The following is a 24,755-nucleotide window of genomic DNA, read 5'->3' as shown; positions in this document are numbered from 1 at the left end:
CATCACATCTCAACTCAACTTTTAAAAAACACAAAGATACATTATGAAAGTCTCTTTTAGTCAGTATTTGCATTAATCATTTCCGAAAGACCATCTGCCAGCTTGTAACCAAAGCCCCTGCTGTAGACAAGAGATACTGTAACAAACATTCTTGTTATTTAAGAATGGTGGATGATAAATTACTAAAATATAAAAGGACATATGAGTACTTATACGTATATACACGTTGTGTGATTTCTGTTGACAAACTTCCCTCCAGATACTGTATTGTTCTGGAAATTACTGGGATATGTACTGATTAAAGGACAGAACATCCTAAAACAGCTGATAAGGCTATTAGCCTTGCAGCCAAGAAGCCCCTACAGACTGATTTTGCTTACTACACTGTGTTTCTTTGCAACACACAAAAGATAGTCTTATTTTAAAGCTATAAATTAAATATTATTGTGACCCTAGTTTTTCTAAAGAATAAAGTTGCCTTAGGGCGTTTTATTGATTTGAAATTTTTTCTTTCCTCTAATATCACCTCTCTCTTTGTAATAAATAATAGATACAGACGTATTTATAATAAATAAGAGAGGGCTTTTATTTTCTAATTAGCCATAAAGGGGTAAATATAAATTGGTACGTGGTAGAGAGCTCACCACTAGGCAGATGTTCCTTCAGATGTGGTTCACAGGGCACATAGCTGCATTTCCTTAGGGAAATCCATTTAAAGCTCAGAGAGGCAATACTGCCGTTGAGGGAACTTGCTAAGCCATCCAAGACACTGCTGAGACTGTACAGTGCCTCAGGTAGCCACTGCTGCGCTCCCAGATTTGGTTATAATTTCATTTCATGTAATTATTTGAGTAGGAGAAAGTCAGGGCTGTGTCATTCTTTAAATGGAAATGACAAGTTTGGAGACCACACAACTAGAGACCAAATCCAGCAAGCTGACACTTTCTCCCTGAGAGCTTAGGTAGCTGCTGTGTATCCACCATGACCAGTTTGCCTCCAAGCACTCTTGAGCTATTTTATACACACTCATGAAAGAATGAGCTTCTGCTCTGACAGGCTCCTATTGAATTTTTAATAAATGTACAATAATTCATTCAAAGCAATAAGACTTTTATTAAAGGTTTAATTCATAAAACTTGAGAAAGGCACATTGCTTTCTTCATCTTTCTGCTGAAAATATACTGAGCTGCCCATGTCATTTGATTATAAATATTTGGGTATCAAAAGAGATTAATTTCATTTTTGTTATCTTATAGATAACTGTTTTAGTAAGAGATATAAAAACTAATTTAGAGTAAATTGGAGAAGATTAGGTTTTAAATTATAATTGAAAGTACATATACAATGTAAATTATAGCATTGTCTGTGATCAAAGTTGTGCAAATAAGTCATATAGATTATCCTAGAAAAGTAATTAATTTACAGCAAACAGCTAAGGGAAAGTAGCTTCTGAACAAATCTCTCACATTAATAGAAGGTTCTTTTAGTCTATGACAATTCCATCTTTTTCAATTCAACTTTTCCTTTTAAATATTCTAAAGCAGACAATATATCTAAACAGTTATCATCTGTATCATTTATAACTTAAACTTGCTGTGTGGATCTCCAGGCAGAGTGGTTTAATTGGGGTAAATGGAGCAAGTAAAAGGCCAATGAACCAGTGTGGAGTCTTCATGTGTACATCACAAGAGGCTCCTGGTTAATTTACAAGTGAACCATTATCATGAAGAGCTATTTAAAAAATACTGTGCTCCTTGAATGACTGACATAATCTGTTAACACATGCAGAGAGATGGGAGGGAAGGAAGGAAGGAGAGAAAGAGAGAGAGATCCTGAGATTTAAGTTTGTTATAAAATTGCATGGGGCCAGCAAGATAGCTGTCTTTTGCCTTCCACACACATGCCATGACATGCATGTGCACAGTCGATCAGTAAATAAAGTCATCCTGGCATGGTTAGAAGCATAGCGATAAAGATAACCACAAACTAAGAAACCGATTCAGTTTTAGAACAAAACAAACAGCCTCGAGTAAACTGCTTAACATGTGTACACCACTCTTCCATTTTGGGACAGGTTATTATGTAAATAATAAAGGACCAAAAATAAGTGCCATATTTTCCAAAGTATAAGATGACTTTTTGAACCACTCCCCCCAGAAAAATTAGCGCCAAAATCGAGGGCCATCTTATATACCAGGTACTTACTTACCTGCAGCTTGTTCCCCCTTGGTTCATATATCCAGTGCATACAGTACAGTAGGGGCGCTGCAGCTGGTTTCCCACTCCGTGAGGGGAGGATGAAGCAGGGAGGGGCAGGCTGCGTACATCTTCCTGTACCTCGCGGAGGAGAATATGATCGTGGATTGGCTCTCCACCAGAAGCCACCCATTCAGCTCGGAGGTCTTCTGGTTGAGTGTGAAGTGCACCTTAAAGGGGGCAGTGTAAGCTAGCACTGGCTGTCAGCTGGCATTTAATAAAGCGCCTGGCTGTCTGTGCCCTGCCTGCAAATAGACACATTCCTGAGTCTGCTGCACAGGGTGTGTGCTGAAGAGGGGTAGTCATATATGGCAAGTATATTCCAAACATCTATATTTTAACTGGAAAAGTTGGAGGTCATCTTATATGCTGGAAAATACAGTACTAGAGAAATGAGTATCTAAATAACCTAATGACCATTTAAAGTCACCCACAAATTCAAGAGATTAAGCTTCTCATAAAACAAGCCATAAAGTGACATGTATAATCATACATAATTGTCTGTTGATGTTTGATTGTTGATACATCTCACTATATTGCCAAGACTAGCTTAGAATTCACTGTGGAGCCATGGCTGGCCTCACACTCATCCCGCCTTAGATCCCAAGTCCTGGGGTGGCACGCATGTGCTATTTTGCCGAGTGATATAATGCACACTTAAGCCTGTTGCCAGTGTGTGGTACTGCATGTTTGATGTGAGTGAAGTCATTTCTCTAAGTAGTCTCTGCTTTGGAAACAATGCATCGGTCAACTAGACTTGAGGAACTCTGTGAGAGGAATAAAGGTAGCATGCTGTTTTTAACTAAGATACTCCAGTGCGTATCTGAAGTATCTATCATTCTGTTTACACATCTATGGACTTCCAGCAGTTCATTACCTTATAAAATCTAACGAAACTGCTGTTCGTCTGTGGAAGTGTGAGGTTGCAACTTAAATACATTGCTCAGACATCTCATAAGTGTAGATGGTAGAAATTATGATGGATAATTGTTATAATTTTCTAGAGGGAAACATGCTATGCCTTAAGAGAGCAGTTAATATGTAATAAATAATGAGTTTCTGATTTATAAAATTGCCTCCTTTTCATAATATCATCAGTTTAGTTTTGACAGGGATAGACATTTACACTAAGGACCCAAAAGAGACTCACAAAGAAAGGAGAGGATTGTGTGATTAAGTGGCATTTTAGGATGAAATTGTTCATGGTGCCAGAACAGCTTGTTATCTATATATGAAAAGTAAAGTTGGATCTCAACTTTATTCCTCACCTTCAAATCAATTTCAAATAAATTAAATTTATGTAAATGTGAAAAGTAAAATTTTAAACTTTAAAAAGAAAGTATGAGGGAATATCTCTGTAACCTTAGGGCAAGGATTTATTAAGTAGAATAAAAGACACAGCTGAAGTAAAAGATGAATTTTGCTATTAAAATTTTTCACATGAGCTTATATGTATGGTATGTATGCATGGTCATGTATGGGGTCACATGTGTAACACATGTACACATATGTCCACACGGAGTGTGGAAGCCAAAGGTTGCTCTCCACATTTTTACTGGATCAGAGTTTCCTACTGAACCCAGAGATCTCCTGTTAGCAAATCCATCTGACCAGCCTGCCATAGGGCTCTGCTCTCTCCACCTCCCAAGCACTGGAATTACAGATTGGTATCCACACCTGCCCAGCTTTTGTGTGGGTACTGGGTCCTTAGACACCATACAAGCCCTTTTTATAATGCTGTACTGCCTGGTTCACTCTTGCCTTAGTGTTGATTTGACTCTTCAACTCAACTCTAGGCCCTTTAAGGTTTTGTGTGTGGTGTAGGGAATCAGTTGGAACAGAAAGAAGATGATCAGCATTCATTACATCATGCGTGACATTTTCAGACCATTAAAACAGAACAAATACATTCCTGTTCTAGAATGTGGCTCTAGACACAGGAAAGACAACAACAACAAAAAAATGCTCTGTTGTCTAAAGCTGATGACAGGAAGTGACTGAACAACATGTGTGAAGTTTAGTCATTGCCCAAAGTCCTCAGTGTTACATGTTTACTTCAGAATTACCCACCACTAAGTTAAAAAAAAATTACTCTACATAAAGTTGGATTTGGTATTCTAACTCTCAATGATTCTTCCTTTTTTTTTAGATGGGACATCTTGGGAGCTGTTGTTGGTACAGAATGTGGAACCATAGAGTCAGGACTGTCACTGGTGTTCCTCAAAGACCGAGAGAGGAAGCTGTGCACTCCCTATATGGACACAACCGGCTATGGGAACCTGAGGTTCTATTTCGTTATGGGTAGGTACAGACTGCTACCTTTTCCTACAGAAATAATATTGCTTATTATTTACCATTAAAAAAATGAAAATTAGTGAACTCTGAGATCTCCTAACAGAATGAAGACCTGTGGCACTCATCCCTGCCTCAGGCCAGTCTGGTTGGTGCCATATTGTAGAGAAAGGCATTCTTGACATGCTGTGGCTAGTCCCAAAGACAAAATGCATAATGTTTCTCTCACCTCCACTCGTGGTCACAGCACCAGTGTTGAATGCAATAACAATTAGCTTTTTTAAAGGCCATACATTTGAAGAAGAGTGGGGAGGGGCTAGTGGGAAGTTTGGAGGAAGGAAATGGAAGGAAGAAATGTTATAGTTAAAATCTCAAAAATAAGTAAAGATTTATTTTCTCTAAAAAAAAAAAAAAAAAACAATGGGAAGGAAGCAAAGACAAGGTGACCTCTCTGTCTACAGCCAGTAACTCATCAAGGTGAGTCATTTATTTTCATGGGTATCTTGTTATTTCCCAACTCTTGCTGTTAGGGGAAGCAGAGAGGGAGACAGTTTATTGTACGCTAGTATGTTTTATAATACTCTATTTTCCAATACGTTTAAAAACACAAAAAATGTGTTCATAAAACATACTTAAATGTATTACAGATAGAGCAAATACATAAAGTTGGTAAAACACCCACACATAAGTTGGGTACTTGAAATTTGTGGCCTGCCACATTTGTCCCAAAACTTGTCAACAAAAGCAGAGTGACATTTTCTTTCACTGATGTCATTCCTCTCACATACCTTCTTTGTAGAGTGGAAAATCACAAGCAATGTGTGGAAATGAAGCAGGAAATAAACATCACCTATCTTTGAACTTAGCAGCAAAGAAGTCAGTTTATCAGGACAGAACATCCCAAGCCTAGGACTCGGAGCTGCTGTTTATTGCTCACATGTCTCACTTGGCTTCTTGACAGGCGTATAGCTCAGGGTTGCATGGCATAGACCTCAAGACCGTCATGGTCACAAGCACATCCCCATGTGATGCTTCCAACAACACTCTGTCCACAAAGAAGTCACATGTCTATAATGACCTAATCTCAAAATTCAGGACATTCTTATCTACTCTAAAATAGTCTGTACATTTAAATATCTAGACCTCATTTTCTTTAAATAATATTCAAACTGTCTCACACTTTATTATAAGTAATTTCTAGAAAACATTAGCAAAACATAAAATTATAATAACCACTGTAGTTTGTTTTTCTATCTTTACCTTCTTAATAAAATTTATTTGAAATTAGAATTTCAATGCTAAATCAACCCATCTGCAAACATCTATAAAAAATTAAATTGTCATTGTATTAATTACTTTTTATAGAGCCTATATATAGGATATTAAGTCATCTTTAATTCTCTCCTTAACAAAATTGACTATTAACTAATGAATTAAAATAGTATTGACTATGCAGGAAATTTTGAGTAAGCCCAAAGATATACACCATCCTAAATAAAAGGAACTCCATTCAGTAAAAAGTAAGGCATGCATATTGAATATAGAGTCTGGAGTAGGTCATACAGAGGCAGTGGCGAGCAATGCTGCACCAGTCACAGAGTTGCTGGTTGATTGAGTTAACACATAAAAGCACTTAAATGGTGCCTCATACTCATCTGTCTGTGTTGTTACTGCTTTAGAAGCGACTCAGACAAAGCCCATGACCACAAGTGACATTTAACTGTGTGTGGGGAGAATGCCACAAGCTCTGATGGAACAGTATGCCATGAAAGTGCAGAGATAGCTGGCAGCACCTGCAGGAGAAGCATAAGGGCCAGGCTTCATCAGGGAGATGGCATTGGACCAATTCTAGAACTGGAATTTCAGACTGATCAATCTGAATAAAGGACATTTTTAAAAAATCAATGTATGTGATACATTTGCAGCTGGGTAATTTCTCCAGAAGATTAATAGAAGCATGTAAATGACCTAGAGTGGCACTTTTCTCCATCCCGCTTACAGGGTTTAGCTCTTTCTCTCACTGTTGTGTCAAAGGATTCCTGCCAGGACGATATTACCTGTTTTTAGGGAGATGATTTCATCAAGGGTGTGAAGGAAAGACTGAAATAATCAGAAACCAGAAGAAGAGACACTAGTTAGGGCAGTGGGGTAGGTCACCTGACAAAGAAAGAAGAACAGAGTGTGTAGCCTGGTTAAACTGTATTAGTGTTAAGCTTATAGAGAACAATATTTTTAAATAGTAAATAATAATTCTAACAAATTTTGGTGAGCACTTGTCATTCCATGCAGTGTATTTTCTCTGGCAACTCTGTTGTGTGTCTAGTGCGCCAATCAAAGCAACAAAAGACTGAGTCGGTGCTGAGTGATAGTGGGAAGGAGGGGACCAAGACAGGACAGCTGCAGAAACACAGCCAACTGGAGCACAGTGAATGCGGGTTTATTAAAACAACACACATTTTTTTCTTCTGGGTGCCTGGGGAGTGGTACCACTTCCTATAGTGGCATGTGTTTTTAAAAGAGGCAGCTATGTGGAAGAGTATGGTGCTAGACATGGTAAGGCTGGGATTTCTAGACTATGATATAGGGGTTCTGTTCAAAGTTGAGAGCACATTTGAAAACCACTCACTTCCTGCACCTCAATAAGTGGGTGTTGAATAAATGAAGTGATGAATAGAAGAAATAGGCTTTTGGCTGAATTTTGAAAGCTGAACTAACTTTCTGAGAGCTGCTGATAGCTGATGACATGAAAAACATTGGGGAAATCTTTTCCCAGTAGAGGAAAAAGGGAAAGGGAATACAATGCAGAAGAGCCTAAAGAAGAGAAAGGAGGCGTGTGGGGGATGGGAGAGACTCCCATGGGATAATGCGAGTAGATCCATATTTATCACACACACAAAACTCAAGTCCAAGTGGATTGAGGACCTCAACTTAAGACCAGACACACTAAATCTATTAGAAGAAAAATTGGGGGAAAGCCTTGAACTCATTGGCACAGGAGACTACTTCCTGAACAGAACACCAATAGCTAAGGCTCTGGGCTCAACAATTAATAAATGGGACCTCATGAAACTGAAAAGCTTCTGTAAGGCAAAGGACACTGTCAACAGAACAAAACAACAACCCACAGACTGGAAAAAGATCTTTACAAACCCTAATTCTGACAAAGGGCTTATATCTAAAATATATAAAGAACTCAAGTAATTAAACACCAACAAACCAAATAACCCTAACCCCATTAAGAAATGGGGCTCAGAATTAAACAGAAAATTCTCAACAGAGGAATATCAAATGGCTGAGAAACAGCCCAACGTCCTTAGTTATCAGAGAAATGCAAACCAAAATGACTCTGAGATTCCATCTTACACCCATCAGAATGGCTAAGATCAAAAACTCAAGTGACAGCACGTTCTGGCAAGGATGTGGAGAAAGGGGAACACTCCTTTATTGATGGTAGGAATGCAAACTTATACAACCACTTTGGAAATCAATCTGGTGCTTTCTCAGAAAACTGGAAATAGGGCTACCTAAAGCCAAGCTATTCCACTCCTTGCAATATACTCAGAAGATGCTCCACCATACAAGGACATTTGCTCAATATTTGTAATAGCCAGAACCTGGAAATAACCTAAATGTCCCTCAGTTGAATAATGGATAAAGAAACTGTGGTACATTTATACTATGGAATGCTACTCAGCTATTAAAAACAAGGAAATATAATCTCCTTATGAAGGCACTTAGTACTATGAACTTTCCTCTTAGCACTGTTTTCAATGTGTCCCATAAAGTTGGGTATGTTGCACCTTCATTTTCATTCAATTTTAGCAAGTCCCTAATTTCTTTTTTTATTTCTTCCCTGACCCAGTTATTGAGTAGAAAGTTGTTCCATTTCCATGCTTGTGTAGGCTTTTTTGTTATTTCTATAGTTGTTGAAGTCCAGCTTTAGCCCATGATGGTCTGATAAGATACAAGGTATTATTTCAATCATTTTGTATTTGTTGAGGCTTCCTTTGTGTTCTACTATGTGGTCAGTTTTGAGAATGTTCCATAAGGTGCTGAGAAGAAGGTATACTCTTTTGTGTTTGGGTGAGAAGTCCTGTAGATACCTGTTAGATCCATTTGATTCATGACACTGGTTAGTGTCATTATTTCTCTGCTCAGCTTCTGTTTCATTGACCCATCCTTTGGTGAAAGTGAGGTGTTAAAGTCTCCCGGTATTAATGCTTGGGGATAGATATGTGGTTTAAGCTTTATTAATGTTTCTTGTAAAAAATGTGGGTGCCCTTGTATTTGGGGCATAAATGTTCAGAATTGTGATGCCATCTTGGTTGAATTTTCCTTTGTTGAGTATGACGTGTCCTTCCTCATCTCTTTTGATTAGTTTTGGTTGAAGGTCTATTTTATTAGGTATTAGAATGGCTACAGCAGCTTGCTTCTTGTGTTTACATAGAAGACCTTTTTTCAGCCTTTTACCCTGAGGTAATGTCTATAATTGTGGCTAAGATGTGTTTCTTGAATGCAGCAGAATGTTGGGTCCTGTTTCTACATTGATTGTTAGTCTGTGTCTTTTTATTAAAGAGTTGATGTTGATATTGAGGGAGAGTAATGACAAGGGACTGTCATGTCCTTTGATTCTGATGTTGGCTGTGGTAGTGTGTTTGTGTGTTTGTCTGGTTTTTGTTTTGCTTAAGTGATGTTGTCTGTTTCCTGTGTTATGCTGATTGTAGTTAGCCACTTTGGGTTGGAGTTTTTCGTCTAGTAACTTCTATAGGGCTGGATTTGTGGATAGGTGATGTTTGAATTTGTTTTTTTCATGGAATATCTTGTTTTCTCCATCAATGATTATTGAAAGATTCATGGGTATAGTAGTCTGAACTGGCATCTGGTGTCTCTTAGGGTTTGCAAAACCTCTGCCCAGGCCCTTCTGGCTTTTATTGTCTCTGCTGAGAAGTCGGGTGTGATTCTGATAGGTTTGCCATTATGTTACTTGGCCTTTTTCCCTTGCTTCTTTTAATATTTTTCTCTGTTCTGTACACTTTGTGTTTTGATTATTATGTGGTAGGAGAATTTTCTTTTCTTGTCTATTTGGTGTTCTGTAGGCCTCTTGCATGTTTATATGCATCTCTTTCTTTAAATTGGAGAAATTTTCTTCTATGATTTTGTTGAAAATATTTTCTGGGCCTTGGAGCCAGGCATCTTCTTTTCTCAATCTTATTGTCCTTATGTTTCATCGTTTCATGATGTCCTTCATTTCTTGAATGTTTTGTGGGAGGAATTTTTCAGATTTAACCTTTTCTTTGATGGTTGCATGAAACCTTCTATTCTATCTTCTACACCTGACATTCTTTCCTTCACGTCTTAAATGCTGTTAGTGATGCTTACCTCTGCAGTTCCTGGTTTCTTCTCTAAGTTCTCTATTTCCAGGCTTTCCTTTATTTGTGCTTTTACCATTGTTTCCATTTTTATTTTCAGATCTTGAACTGTTTTATTGATTTCCTTCACCCGATTGTTTGCGTTTACCTGAATTTCATCCAGTGATTTATTCACTTCTTCTCTATAGGCCTCTGTGATGGCCTCTCTAAGCTCCTCAATCTGTTTGGCTGCATCTTCCTGTATTTGTTTATGGATTTTATTTGCTTCCTTCATTATCATCTTCATTATGAAGGATTTGAGATCATTTTCTTATGCTTCAGTTGTGTTACAGTTTCTAGAACTGATTGCTTTGGGATAACTGGGTTCTGGAGATGCCATATTATTTTGGATTTTGTTGTTTATGTTTTTATGCTGGCCTTTAGTCATCTTCCTGTTTCGGACACTGGGTGGTAGTTTCTGGTGTCCTTCATTGACAGTTGAGAGCAGTTCATAGGTGAATGACTATAGGTTGAGACCCCTCACCTGCAGGGATCAGAGAATCCTTCCCTGTATCAGGTATATGACCTGGGTTAGGCTCTGAGGACTTTGCTACACACCCTGGGATTCCAACTGGGCCAACAGACTTGGACGCTGGAGCTCTACAGCCCACAGTTCAGTTCAAGACAAAGTGATGGTACAGCCCACTAGCCTGCATTTAGCTGGGCTTTGGAGAATGTGTTCGCACCCACCTGGGTCCTGGGCCCCTCCATGGACTGGCAGGGTGTTCTAAGGTAAGACCTATGCCAGCTCCACACTCTGGGCTCCCGCCTGGGCCAGCAGACACAGACACTAATGCTCTGGTAGCCCACAGTTCAGTGAGACAGAGAGACAGAGAGAGAGAGAGAGAGAGAGAGAGAGAGAGAGAGAGAGAGAGAGAGGGAGAGAGAGGTGGTACAGCCTGCTAGCCTGAGTTTGGCTGTGCTTCAGTGAGCTTGCCTATACCCGCCCATGCCCTGGGGCCTTCTGAGGACTGACAGGATGGTCTGAGGTCAGATCCACCTCTTCTCCTGGGTTCTTCCCTGGGCCAGCAGATCCAGAAGCTGGTGCTCCATCACCCACAGTTCAGTCTAAGATATAGAGTGTAGATGCAGCTTGCAGGCAGGTATGCATCCAGACTCTAGGGACAGGGCAGCCATCCTTGATGGACCGCTTGTATTGCCCAGACCCACTGTGCTCTACACTGTGTGGACCCCTCTCACCCAAGGCTCTCCAGGTCTTGTGATCTGTAGCTCCCAGCCCAGTCCCTTGGTTCAGTCCTGCCAATCAGATGCAGTGCATGGTTGGTGCCACCATCTTGGATCTCCCTCTCATATCAGTTTTTATGACTCATTTGTCTTAAACTTGTACAACTTTCAGAATTAAATTCAAACCTCATTTCCCTTATTTATCTGTTCACCTATTCAGCCAACATTATTGAGGAAGAGTATCCAGTACAGTGGTTTATAGCCAAACTTCAGAGAACAAGATAAAAATAACCTAATAAACACCATTCATTTTACTCTTTGTTCATTGTTCCTCTAAAAATGTTTACTGAGCATTTGGTTTGTTCTCAGTTCTTTTAGTTCCCACCATCTTTCTTCTCTGGATTTTTACTACAGTATATCATCATAATACAATTAAAGCTAATTATCATTCTTTCTTATGTGGAATCTTCCCTTATGTTGTGATCTCTGTGAATGCCTAAAACCATAGCTCCTAATGTGGCTTTTCTATAAGCTTTGTTTTCCTTGTACATACATACATACATACATACATACATACATACATACATACCTATAAGGAAGTCTGATAAGTAAATTATAAATTAGGCATAATAAAAGACTGAGTGGAGACTGGTAGTGGTGGTGCATGCCTTTAATCCCAACACTCAGGAGGCAGAGGCAGGCAGATCTCTGTGAGTTCAAGGCTAGCCTGGTCTACAGAATGAGTTCTAGGACAGTCATGGCTACACAGAGAAACCTTGTCTCAAAAAAAGAAAGAAAGAAAGAAAGAAAGAAGGAAGGAAGGAAGGAAGAAAAACAGACAGACTAACTGGAAGAATTAAGATGAAGTGAAACTGGATTCATAGATGGCTTGCTTAGAGGTTAAAGAACTTGCCTTGACAGCATGAGGGTTTGAGTTCAGATCCTCAGCCCCCATATAAGCCAAGTGCAGCAGTGAGTTTCTGTCATTCTAGCACTGGGAACAGAAATGAAGGGTCTCTGGGGCTTGCTGCCCAGCCAGTATAGCTAATTGGCAAACTCCAGCTCTGGTCAGAGACCCTGCCTCAAAAAGTAAGGTGAAAAACAATAGACAAAGGGAGACCTGGTGGCACTCAGAGGAAGGATAGCAGGTTACCAAGAAGAGACTTGATACCCTATGAGCATATACAGGGGGAGGAAGTCCCCCTCAGGACAGTCATAGGGGAGGGGAATAAGGGGGAAAGGGGAGGGAGGGAGGAATGGGAGGATACAAGGGATGGGATAACCATTGACATGTAACAAGAATAAATTAATAAAAAAAATTTAAAAAACAATAGACAAAGATACCCAACACAACATATGCATGTGTACATGCACACATACAAAAATTATAATAGCAAACTGTTCTAAAATGTGGACTGTCAGTAATTTCATGTCATTCATGATGTAGATAACACACACTATATAAGGAAAACCTTGAGGTAATGGACACTGATATATATTTGTCTTAGGTTTGTTTGTTTGTTTGTTTTTCTCACTACATAACAAATTGAGGTCAAGGTATACTTCCCCTACTAGCACAATGCTGTGAAAATTGTAAAATTTAGCAAAACCACTCTTAACACCAATTACTATCTGTAAACCTATTTAAAAGAGCATTTAAGTAGTCCAGAACTGACCATCCACCCAGCTTTTATTGAATTCTTTCTGTACTTTAATTGCTGTACAAGATGCCTCCTGAGCCTTTCCTTCTACCACGCATCAAAGCTCTGTAAGCTAAGCAAGATTCTGTTTCTTCCTGTAGGAGTTGCTGTCACTGAGCTACACAGGACTGACAGATGCCCTCAGAGGGATATTTCAGATAAGCTTTGTCATCATCCTAATGTCTTGACTCCTCTCAGACTTTCTCCTCCACTCTGTTCCGTATGAGAGTCCCATGCCTGTTACTTCTCTGAACAGCAGCTGCTGTTCACTCACTGTTTTTAGGAGAGCAGATCCTACAACCAGTTAGTGGAGTTGCAGAAAATGGATCATTCAGGCCTGTCCTTAGATGTGCTACACCGAAATCACACAATGCAACTTTTCACATTTTTAGTTCCTTCTTGATAATTTTGAACATGTATTCAATGTTTGATGGGAAAACTTTTTTTCCAAAGGAGAATTTTGTTTTCATGTAGATCTTCCCCCAGGCACCACAATTTAAAATAACTTTAGTAACTGCTTTATTATACTGATGTAACAAAATGCTAAAATAAATGATACCTGTATAAAAATCATCGTTTTCTCTACAGGTTGTTAGCCCTGAGTGATAAACATTAGTTGGAATGAAATTTACATCATCACTGATTTACCATCCCTGTTTTAGTTCACAATACATAACTCAGTAAATAGTAATTGTTTGATAATGTTAAAATGCACACTATGTGCAGCATGCCAAATTTCAAGGTACAAATACAACCATCTGCAGTTTCCCTGAGTGATGCTAATAATACAGGGTTGAGGTCAAATAGAATGCCATCAGATATAGACTTGCCTCTGAGGCTATTGTGGGACTTCTCCTGGGGCCAGACCCATCAGCAGGGTGATAAAGGTATCTTACTTCTTGAAAGCTGTTGTTATGAATTGGAAATGTATAATACTTGTATTTAATTTTTCCTGATGCACACACTGCATTAAAAGTAGATTGCTCTTATTTGTTCTCTAGTTGTCTGGCTAAAGACAAAACCAGTTCAGATAGCATCTGGCACCATTTGCATCCTCAATGCTTTATGAAACTGATAAGTGATAAATTTCCTTGGGAGGAAAATCAGTTACCAGACTGATTCCTTTCTTCACTGGTAGCTGAGGTATAACTCCTGTGTCTAAAGCTAGGCTATATGGCACACTCCCTAACATTGTTCAACCAACACAGACACAGATTTTCCATAGCACTATCATATAGCTCGTTAGAATCCGTATTCCCAGAGCTAGCTGGGCACACAGTAGGACAGGGACATATGCTGAACTTTCTCTTCCCTGGCTTGGCTAGGCACTCTAACCTCATTCCCAGGGGCTGCTGGTCCTCTGCTGCTTGTCTCACGGACACTGGCTTCTCAGTTAACCCTGGGACGTTGCTCAAACACATCAAATAGCTTATAGAACAAACTTAGGCTTAAGATAATGTACACAGCATAATTCTAGTCACTACTAAAACCAAACACAAATGTCGGGTAAGGTGTTTGTTCAGGTTGTTGAAAGCAATTGCACTCAGGAAGACGAAAGAACGATGCTTCATACACAAGCCAGCTTGCTCAACAGAATGAGCTTTGCATGGCCTTAATGTGGTGACTGTAGTCAACTGTTGGTATTTTTAGATTCAAATAACCAGTTTCCTTCAGGGCCCTGAAGGTGGGATCTTGGGGACTCAGAAAAGGCTAGTGAGCAAGTTACGATTCTCATTAACAGGCTATGAAGATGTAGTGGCTGAGCTTGAAGAAACAGTCAATGTTTATAGCATCAGATCAGGCATTTCCATGTTGTCATGTCGTGGCATGTGAATCCTGCCAAGCGAATCCCCTAGGCATGCATTGGTCTTCAAGAACCCTACTTCACAAGTCTACTCCTGTAGATTGTCAAGGTTTTTCTCCACAGATTTCTTTTTGGCTAATATTGCTTCAGTTATGAAATTTCTTATGCTAATTAGGCTCCATCTAACTTTCTTAGTTTCGCTTGTGAGACAGTTTCTGCCAAAGGGCAGACTCCATTGTCCAAATTGAATCAGACAGGACATTTGTAAACAACTGATGCCCTGTTGGCTTATTAAGTTTAGTTGGTGTCTCAACCATTGCTTGTTGATTTCAATACATTCCCAAAGGGTGATCTTATTCTAGAGTTTGAGAATTACCTTATTGGCACCAGAGAATACCAGCAAGAGCAGTTACCTGTAAATAAAGTTAACATCAGTGGTGTTGATTTAGGAACAGAGGGATTTCTCACAAGTGTAACAGTAAGAGGAAAGGTTGGTGTGATGAGCTTTGGAAATGCTTCTTCATGCCTGTGCTCTATGTGTCTGGTGCTGTTATGAGGGGCAGTGTGTTGGGCTTCTACTTAGCTGTAATTATTGATCACGTGTAATAGATAGAGAAAGACTAGATCACTGGTAACAAGGCAGAACTCCTACTAAGATTATTCTGTCATCAGGAGACCCTCACATCCCTTTCAGTTCTAATGATGTATCACTTTGTGTGACCAAAAAGTACAGTGATGGAGAGCAAACTAGAGTATATACCTACCACTAATCAAATGAAGCACCCAGTATAAATGTAAAAAGTAAACATTTTTAAATGCACGTTTAAAATACAAACATGTCTGCTAAAATACTATTTCTATTGCTTGAAACATATCCCCATTTCAGAAGTCTTCGATGCAGGGAGTCACCAAACATTTTCATATGAATGTGCTTAATGACAAAATCATCTCGGTAGCTACAGACAAGGCCCTTGGCAAAATCTAACATGACTTAATGATAAAAGTCCTAGAGGGTAGGACTAGTGAAAATGTGCCTCAGCATAACAAAGGCTAAGAATGACAGACCCACATCCAGCATTATCCTAGATGGAGAAAAACTTGACGTGATGCCTTTAAAAGTCAGGAATAGGACAGGGCTGTCCAGTATCCCCACTGCATTTCAACATTGTGCTCAAAGCACTTAGTGGAGCTCAAGAGCAAGAGAAGGAAGTTAAACAGATACAAATAGCCACCAAAAAAAAAGTCAGATTATTTCTATTTACAGATGATATAATTTTATACATAAAGACCCCTGATTTCTGCAGGAATACTATAAACAGTCAACAATTTCGGCAAAGGGACAGGGTACAAAATCAACTTAAAAACTCAGTCACCTTTCTGTGTACCAACAACAAGCACACTGAGAAAGAGATCATGAGCACACTCACAGTAGCCCCAAACACAATGAAAATCTGAGAATAAACTTCACCAAGGAGAAGAAAGACATCTATAAAGAAAGCTTCAAATCTGTGATGGAGATGTTGAGGAAGAAGCTAGAAAATGGAAAGACCTCCATGGCCTGGTAGAATTAATATTACAAACATGATCATTCTACCAAAGCCATTTACAGACTCAGTATCATCCCAACCAAAATGGCCAAAGTATTTTCACAGAAATAGAAGAAAAAAAATCCTAAAACTCTTTTGGAACCATATATATATAAGCAGGGTCTCAGAAGGCCTGGGGAACCCGGTTCCAGGCATGATGGCTCACTTTGTAATCCCAGCACTATTGCAGACATACACTGGCAGATTCTCGAGACTTGCAAGTCAGCCAGCTTAGTCAGCTTGGTGAGTTCCAAGTCAGGGAAAGACCCTGTCTTAGCAAAAGGTGGCACATAAGGTTGTCCTCTGGCCTGCACACACAAGTACAACAATCTACACACACATATCCACACACATAAAAGGAACATGTGCCACCTATGAACATGCACATGTGAAAGCACTTCTTTTCAACTGGGTTGAACCATGGCCATTGCTCAACATACACCGTTATTTGAGTGATTCCATTAAACAATGAGTAATATTGGCCATTAGCTGTCAACATGGTTCTTCTAAGCTGTCTTCATCCATTAATTAATCCCTTGGGCCTCATTGTCTTTGTGTAAAGGTATCATTAACTGACACGTGGTACTGTAATTATTTCTAACTTTGATTTTTTTTTTTTTTTTTTTTTTTTTATGCTATGTTTGATCATTTGGATGCGAATTAGTTCTAACACCATGAAATTTTTCTTTACAGGAGGCATCTGTGATCCTGGAGACTCTCATGATAACGATATCATCTTATATGCAAAGATTGAAGGAAGGAAAGATCACATCACACTGGACACTCTTTCCTATTCCTCCTATAAGGTACAAACTCCGCCCCTTACCCCTGACGACTCACCTCTCAGGATGAAGCCATATCCACAAACACCACACCAGGAACTAAGGACACTTCTCTTTCCTTGCCACCCCAGGAAATTGCTAGATTTTTTTTTAAGTGACTTGGAAATTTTAATATTCATTTTTATATCTGATGGAAATGAAAACTCAGATTTTTATCAGGAAGAATGAATTACAGCAACAATAAAGCAAAGCCAAGCCTCTGAGTGACAGTTATTCTTGTCCCTGAGAAAGCTGTAAGTGACTCTAATTATGCAACTTCACAGCCTTGCTTTTAGACATAACAAGTAGAATCCCACATTGGAGATTTAGACATAATAAATAGAGTCCTGCACTGGAGAACTTTTAGCCAGAAGACATTACAGGGGTTCAGCTCACTGCTACCCTTATATTTTTCTCTGCTAACTGGAGCTACAGGATTACCCTGTTCCCTTTGCTCTCTAGATATAGGACAAGTATTATTTCTTGTACAAACATCCTGAAAATCATGTGAGATTCTTTTCATGGGTGTGAATTTTTTTATTATATCCATATGTGCTAGTTTTACATCACACTCGTTAGTGGTTTCTCTCCATATTGATAGCACTTTAGGTACTTTACAGAACTTGGGGGCTTGGGGAAACCTCTGTGGGTAATGTGCTTGCTCTATAAGCCATAGCTACCTAAGTGGGACCCTAGAACACTAGTAAAAGGCTGGGCATGGTGGTGCACACCTGCACTCTCAGACTGGGGAGGCAGAAACAGGACGACCCCGAGAGCTTGACCAGCCAGGCCAGCTGAATCGACACACTTCAGATTCAAAAACTGGAGAGCAATTGTTGAGGAAGGCACATGACTTCACCCTTGGCCTCATGCACACGTGTGCACACCCACACGTACAAGCACATACACACAAAATAAGTAACTTAAAAATAGTCAACAAAGGGAGCAGTCAGAGAAAGAATCCACCAAGTTCAGCGTTCAGCTGACTGTTAACTAGTTGACTGCCCTAGGAGTGTCATGGTGGACTACTTTTCTAACAATTAGTTGGTAGGATTTTACCTGCTCTGGTCCTGTGAATGCTTCATGCCAAACCATAGACACAAATTATTACAGACTGATTTGCTGTCTATGGCTACATCTGTGTTGAGTCTTGTTCTCAAGATTCCTAGTTGGGCCAAACATTAATAGTATACAAAACTACTTTTGAAAGCACTAACTGGTAAGGTCAAATCATTATTCAGCTGCCGTGGTCCAGTGCTAAGGCAGATACAATGGATACACATACTTGATTAGTTGCATACAAGGAGCCCCACTGTCCTCACAGAAAGAATTTTGAGTCATTGAAATGAGTTGTCCTTCATTCTCCACAGTGGAGTGGAGAGTGGGGTCTGACTTTCAAACGAACTCTGGTGCCCCATATTTGACCACGTCCCCTGGATGGAGAGACCTGGTGGCACTCAGAGGAAGGATAGCAGGTTACTAAGAAGAGACTCGATACCCTATGAGCATATACAGGGGGAGGAGGTCCCCCTCAGTCACAGACATAGGGGAGGGGAGTAAGGGGGAAATGGGAGGGAGGGAGGAATGGGAGGATACAAGGGATGGGATAACAACTGAGATGTAATATGAATAAATTAATAAAATATAAAAAAAAAAAGAAATGAGTTGTCCTTGAAGACAGACTCTTCCCATGAAATAACACATATAGCACAAAGGCCATTGTGTGGTGCTCGGTGAATGGCAGTTATGTACTCAGTGCTCAGAATCTAAGATCATTCACATTGACTAAGTGGAGAGAACTAGAAATAATTTGAGTTCACTTTTTTTTTTTTCTTTTTTGGAAGGTTCCATCTCTGCTGTCTGTGGTCATCAGTCCTGAGCTTCAGACACCTGCCACCAAGTTTTGTCTCAGGCAAAAGAGCCACCAAGGGCATAATCAGAACATGTGGGCCGTAGACTTCTTCCACGTGCTGCCTGTTCTCCCGTCCACCATGTCTCACATGATCCAGTTTTCTATCAATCTGGGATGTGGCACGCACCAGCCTGGAAACAGGTAAGAGGCACACTGATGAGTGAGCTAAGCCAGTGGGAAATGCACGCATGCACCTGGCCATTGAGTTAGAGAGATTTGTCAGTAGATTTCTGGCTGGGATTTTAATGAAATATCCATTGACAGAATGCAGATACTTCCCTACTCTCCCTGAAAAAAATTTTTGACTAGTAAATAGGATGGATGTGACTGGGTAGATTTTTTTTTTTTTTTTGGTTAGAATAGCTTCATTCTGAGAGCTTGATATAAGGTATCAGAGGTTTTCTCACAGGCTGTGGCAGCATCCATCACTGAGAGATAAAAAAAAATAACTGAAGACAAGACTGACCTCTCGCTGGCTAGTGACCCCCTAATAATAGGTACAGAAGTCAATTAGCACCTCAAGGGCTATGACTTCTGTTTCACTCACATAAGTGTTGCTCAGATCTCCTGTAATAATTTTGTTGACCTCACATTCACAGGAATAAGTGACAATGTGAGATGTGGTAATTGCCTTGGTATATATCAAATTCGAGAGCACAAACCCAGTTTACCACGTGTTGTCCTTCAAGCATAGCTTTTAGGGCAGTCATCCAACCACTTTTTTTGAAGGCGGTCAGACTTAAGTGAGAGATGACACATTTAGTAAATGTCTTACAGGAATCTCCTGCCCGTTGTCTCATTCAAGGTATTTATCCAGAAATAAACAGAATTGTTTGTTCTCTTTGCCCCCTTCCTGTTGTGTTTGCTGTGTGGATATTAGTGTCAGCTTGGAGTTTTCTACTAACCACGGGCGCTCCTGGTCCCTGATCCACACTGAGTGTTTGCCTGAGATCTGCGCGGGCCCCCACCTCCCACACAGCACCATATACTCCTCTGAGAACTACAGTGGGTGAGTAGACACACTCTGAGGTCCAGTAAAAAGATTAAATCCATGATGTGGAATTTAAAAACAACAACAGTGAGTAATTCTGAGACTGAATTTGATAGTAGTTAAGCAAACTGACTTCTCCTTAGGAGTGGCATTATAGCAATAAATATGCAAATATTTTCGCTAAATCCTATGCATGGCCACCATATTTTATGAGGTCAGTTATTCTTTTTGTGTAATACTTGTATTTTGAATTATATAACCCACGGCTATTGTTTTTTAAAAAAACAAAACCAAAAATGCATTGCCAAAATACATACTTCAAACAAGGGTAAAAGAAAGATAGCTTTCGAAATTAGACCTGGTTCAGTTCTTACTCTGCCACCTATGTGTAGTGGTGGTCAGTCGAAATTTCCACATAAATTAAGCCTTTTGTCAACTAGTATAAAACTCAAGATGAGTGTAAAGTGTTTGCCAGCTTACAGAATAAGACCTAGCCACATACTAAAATATTTACAAGGCCAGCAAAATTAAGCTACTGACTCCGCCAGTGAATGCAAATGCTTAGTTTATTTTGGTGTTGCAGCAAGCAGACAGAGGCACGCAAGACTAATTCGGAAGAGGGGAACACAGCTTTGAAGCTGATTTCCTGCTTACGTTCTGTTCCTGCAGGTGGAACCGGATCACGATTCCCCTCCCAAACGCAGCCCTGACCCGAGACACCAGGATCCGCTGGCGACAAACAGGCCCGATCCTCGGAAACATGTGGGCAATTGATAATAGTGAGTGTTCCCGCCTGTCACGATCACGGGCCACTGATGGGGCCGCTTCCTGTGCTTTTGTTAGTCAGCACAGGCTTAATCACATGTCTACGTCGTGGTCTTGAGATTCATTAACCGCCCTTTCTTCCTCTTCTCTTTTGCATTCCGTCAGAAGCCCAGGGATGCGCACTCAGAAACAAATAGGCTGTGTAGTCAGCAATATTAGATGCTGAGACGTTTCAACGTACATAATTTTAAAATGCTTAAATCCTTAAAATTCAAATTTGCAGTTGATGACAAGGGATAGCCTAATGTTTTTCTTGAATTTTTATGCAGAATTACCATAAGTACCATACTGCATGTATTAAAATAAGACCCATTCTTCTTAGTAACTTCCATAACATCTGGGCTGCTTATCTTCCAGTTGCAGACACTACAGAGAGCGGGAAACATTGTCTGTAAGACTAGTGAAACCTCTACCCTGTTTTAAGAAAATGGCTATCCATAGAAGTTTTTGGCTGATCATTTCTGCCTAATTTAAAAACCAGCAGCGCAGTGCTGCGACGTACACCTGCCTGTACAATAAGAGAAGATGTCTTGAGCTTTAAGTTACATGGCTTCTATGTCATCATTAAACACCAATCGTCTTTATTTGTTTGTTTTGTTTTAATTTCTAGATAGATTTGTAGGACACACAAATTTGAAAGTTTATACTACAAGGAAGTACAAGGGTTCTGAGGAGGAGACGCACAGAAGGAAAGACAAAACGGCAGTGCTTAAGCAATTTTAACACACCCTCTCCCTTGTTCTGTCCTATTTTAGAAAATCATAGTTTAGTGCTGATTTTTCCATGTATTAATCCTCTCTTTCTGTTTTTGAATAATTTAAATCCTGAGAAACTAATTGCATAAGGTTCTTAAATTTTGAAGATAACTTCAGGCAAGATAATTTACCCAAATGCCGATATGAAGACTATGTTCAATTAAAAAAAGGGGAGGGGGACCCATGCTACTAAACCTAGTGTATAAGCCAAACTAGCTAAGGTTTAATTTGTTAAGATAAAGTTTCTCCACTGGTAGAATATTTGCACAGCATTTTAATTATCATGGCTGCTAATGGGCTCCAGGGTATGTGCCCACCATGTAGTGGGATGTAAATGGATTTTTCCCTGGCTTCATTCTTTTCAGAGTTCAATGATGAATCTTTATTACTTTTAATAATCACAAAAAGAAGTTTAAAAACTAGTAATGAAAATGAAGTGCAAGTATAAGGAAATTAAGACTATAATGAAACATATATGTGCCCATGGAAAGGCTGCCCCAGTTCCCTAAAGAAAGCGAGTGCAGCATTGTCTGTGGTCAGGGAGCATTTACCATGCACTGGTAACCACCTGTGTCCCTGCTTTGACTCTCCTGGGAAAAGACATGGAGAACACACAAGGTTAGTAGTGGTCACACAACTGGGGCAGTCTCTTCAGTTCTGTCACCTTCCTGTCTGAGGCTTTCCAAGACCAAGCATGTTCACAGGACAGGAAGAAGACCCACATTTCTTCCAGAAAGAACACCTCTGCCATCTTTTTAGGTATTTCAGAAATAATCCTGACGTGTTAATGAACCGGAAACTCCTAGGGCAGGCTATGTCTGCTATTACGGTTATGAGAACAATGAACTCAGTAGGAGAGGATGATAAATCCTTGATTGTGATTTTATTGACTGGGAAAGCCTTGTGTTACTGGTGATCTGTGACTTTTTTCCAGGCAATGATGTGGTGTTGAGGTCCGCACAGCTGCCAGGGTAGCCCAGGTCAGGGACTCCTGCGGGCTTACAAGCACGTGTGCCTGTCCTGTTTCTCGGCACTTGGAGGGCAGTGGAGCCTGTTGGACAACAGGGCATGAGGGTAGTGATGGCTGTAGGGGGTCACAGCCCCATGGTGCAAGGCATCGTGAAAAATATGAGAGTTACTCTTGACGTTAAGAAAAAATCACTATCCCACATGTAGAAGAGAGACAGTGAGGCTTAGTCAGGGTCAATCATTTAGCCAAAGTTTCCCAGGCAAAGCGAGAATATAAATCCAGGATAATCTGATGCCTCATGCCTGCACTTCTAACCAGGCAGTGTACTGTCTAATCTCTTCTAAGTAGCAGTTTCCTTCACCCAGAGGTTTTACACTGCGACTCTTAAGATTTTTCTGCTCCTACTAATTGGGTACAAGGATGATGTGCTCCTGAGAGTTCAGGCTACAGCTAAGTTTATTTAAAAATAAATTATTTGAGCACTTTGATGTGATTACAGGATATAGGAGAAAGTGGTGCCAGACAGGAAAATTTTCATGCCTGAATCTGAGTGCGGTAGAGTCGTAGCAGCCAGCGTGTCTCTGTGCTTAATTACCTTTGCTCCCTGTTACACCACTGATTATCCTCATGCTCATTATAAGAAACGTTTGTATCACATGTATGAGAGTCTGCTTCAGATGCAGCCGTTTTAGGCCTTTTCAGCTGCTGAAGGTTAGGCTTCAGGGTACCATCACATCGTCAGTCAAGTCAGTGGTTAGTGGGGAACTATACGTTACAGAGAAGGCGATAAACGCGCAACAGCAGATTCTTAATATTGCTCCATATTTCCCACGATGAAGAATTAATATTTAGAAATATATGAAATGACCATCTATAGTATTGAAGATTTCCTCCCATTTAAGAATAGAGTTGTAACCTCTCTGCCTTGTGATGCATCAAATAGATTTTTCGATTTCTCCCTAACGGATATATGCATTACAGAGCATCCAGTGGTGTGTCTGTAATTATTGGGGCAGAAGACATTGCAGCAAGGAACATAAATTACAAGGGCCTGTTCCTGAGTGCAAACATTAAAAACCTGAAGGAATGCTTTATGGAACTATAGACAGAGGCGACGTATTTGTGACCAAGTGCTTTGTGCTTCATGGGTGTTGTTTCCTAGTGTGTGGGTAATGTTCTTGGGCTTTCTGCTTACGTTGCCATCTTTCACATGACGCCTTTCTCCCTGTAGTTTATATAGGTCCATCGTGCCTCAAATTCTGTTCTGGAAGAGGACAATGCACTCGACATGGTTGCAAGTAAGCATTTGAGAGTAAATATATATATATATATATATATATTCGTCCCTTTTTATATAGGCATTGCATATTGAGGCTGCAAGCCATTTAAGCATGTTTAATATTCTTCTCTAGAATTTGAGTTATTTTTAAAAGCCAAGTCAGGATACTCAAAATGGAATCATCGTGTGTATGCAGGTGTGTGATGTGTGTGTATGCAGGTGTGACATATATGTAAGGTGTATGGGTGTGTGTTGAGCATGGGAGTATATGCAGAGGCCAGAAGAGGACACAGAATATCCTGACTCTGTTACTCTCTGCTTTATTGTGTGGAGAGAGGGTCTCTCACTGAACCCAGGACTAAGCTAACAGCCAGCAAGCCTCAGGTATCCTCTGCCTTACGCATCACCGGGGTTGTAGTCATGCACGCAGCCACACCTGGCTCTCTCTGTGTCCACAAGATAAGATTTAAATGTAACACACATACAATTTGGGAGTAATATTAATTAATAAATGTATATTGGGCTAGTTTATAAAAACTGTAGTACCTCTCATGTAAATTTGTAACAAATTCAAATTCCTCCTAGCTAGATAGTTAGCTTTTCTGTGCATTTTATAGAACAATGGTACAGACTATGAAGTCGGAAGTAACACACTCATAGAGTTACTATCAGTGAATTGTGTTATATTAATATCAAGAACAGATTGTCACATTTATTATGTTATTTTTATATTAACATTTAATTCTAAATCTCTTGTGAATTCCTGAAACCACAGGCCACCTTTTCCATGTAGATAAATTCTCAACACCTCCAAACAAAAAACCAATTAATTGGGTAACTAATTAATGAGTAGGCAGTTTGCAAAAGAGCTTTGAACCTGCTTATATGGAATAGTGAGACAAACCTGGTAAACACTGGGATTAGTGTGTCAGGTTAATTTTTAAAACAGTGTTTTATCAAATTTAATTAAC

The 24,755-nt window shown here is 39.8% G+C and overlaps 1 protein-coding gene across 1 annotated transcript in view; it reads left to right on the top strand.

The window, feature by feature from the left end:
* The window catches only part of Reln (reelin), a 448,260-nt gene that overhangs the window by 271,793 nt on the left and 151,712 nt on the right, over positions 1-24,755 (top strand). The window contains exons 12-17 of the mRNA XM_051152119.1: positions 4,406-4,557; positions 16,925-17,037; positions 18,897-19,105; positions 19,845-19,973; positions 20,625-20,734; positions 23,737-23,803. Of these exons, the coding sequence (XP_051008076.1) occupies positions 4,406-4,557; positions 16,925-17,037; positions 18,897-19,105; positions 19,845-19,973; positions 20,625-20,734; positions 23,737-23,803 (780 nt within the window). The remainder of the gene's footprint in view (positions 1-4,405; positions 4,558-16,924; positions 17,038-18,896; positions 19,106-19,844; positions 19,974-20,624; positions 20,735-23,736; positions 23,804-24,755) is intronic.

The sequence above is a fragment of the Acomys russatus genome, chromosome 10 (genome assembly GCF_903995435.1).
Source record: "Acomys russatus chromosome 10, mAcoRus1.1, whole genome shotgun sequence".
NCBI lineage: Eukaryota > Metazoa > Chordata > Mammalia > Rodentia > Muridae > Acomys > Acomys russatus.
This window is presented reverse-complemented; position numbering and strand designations above follow the sequence as displayed.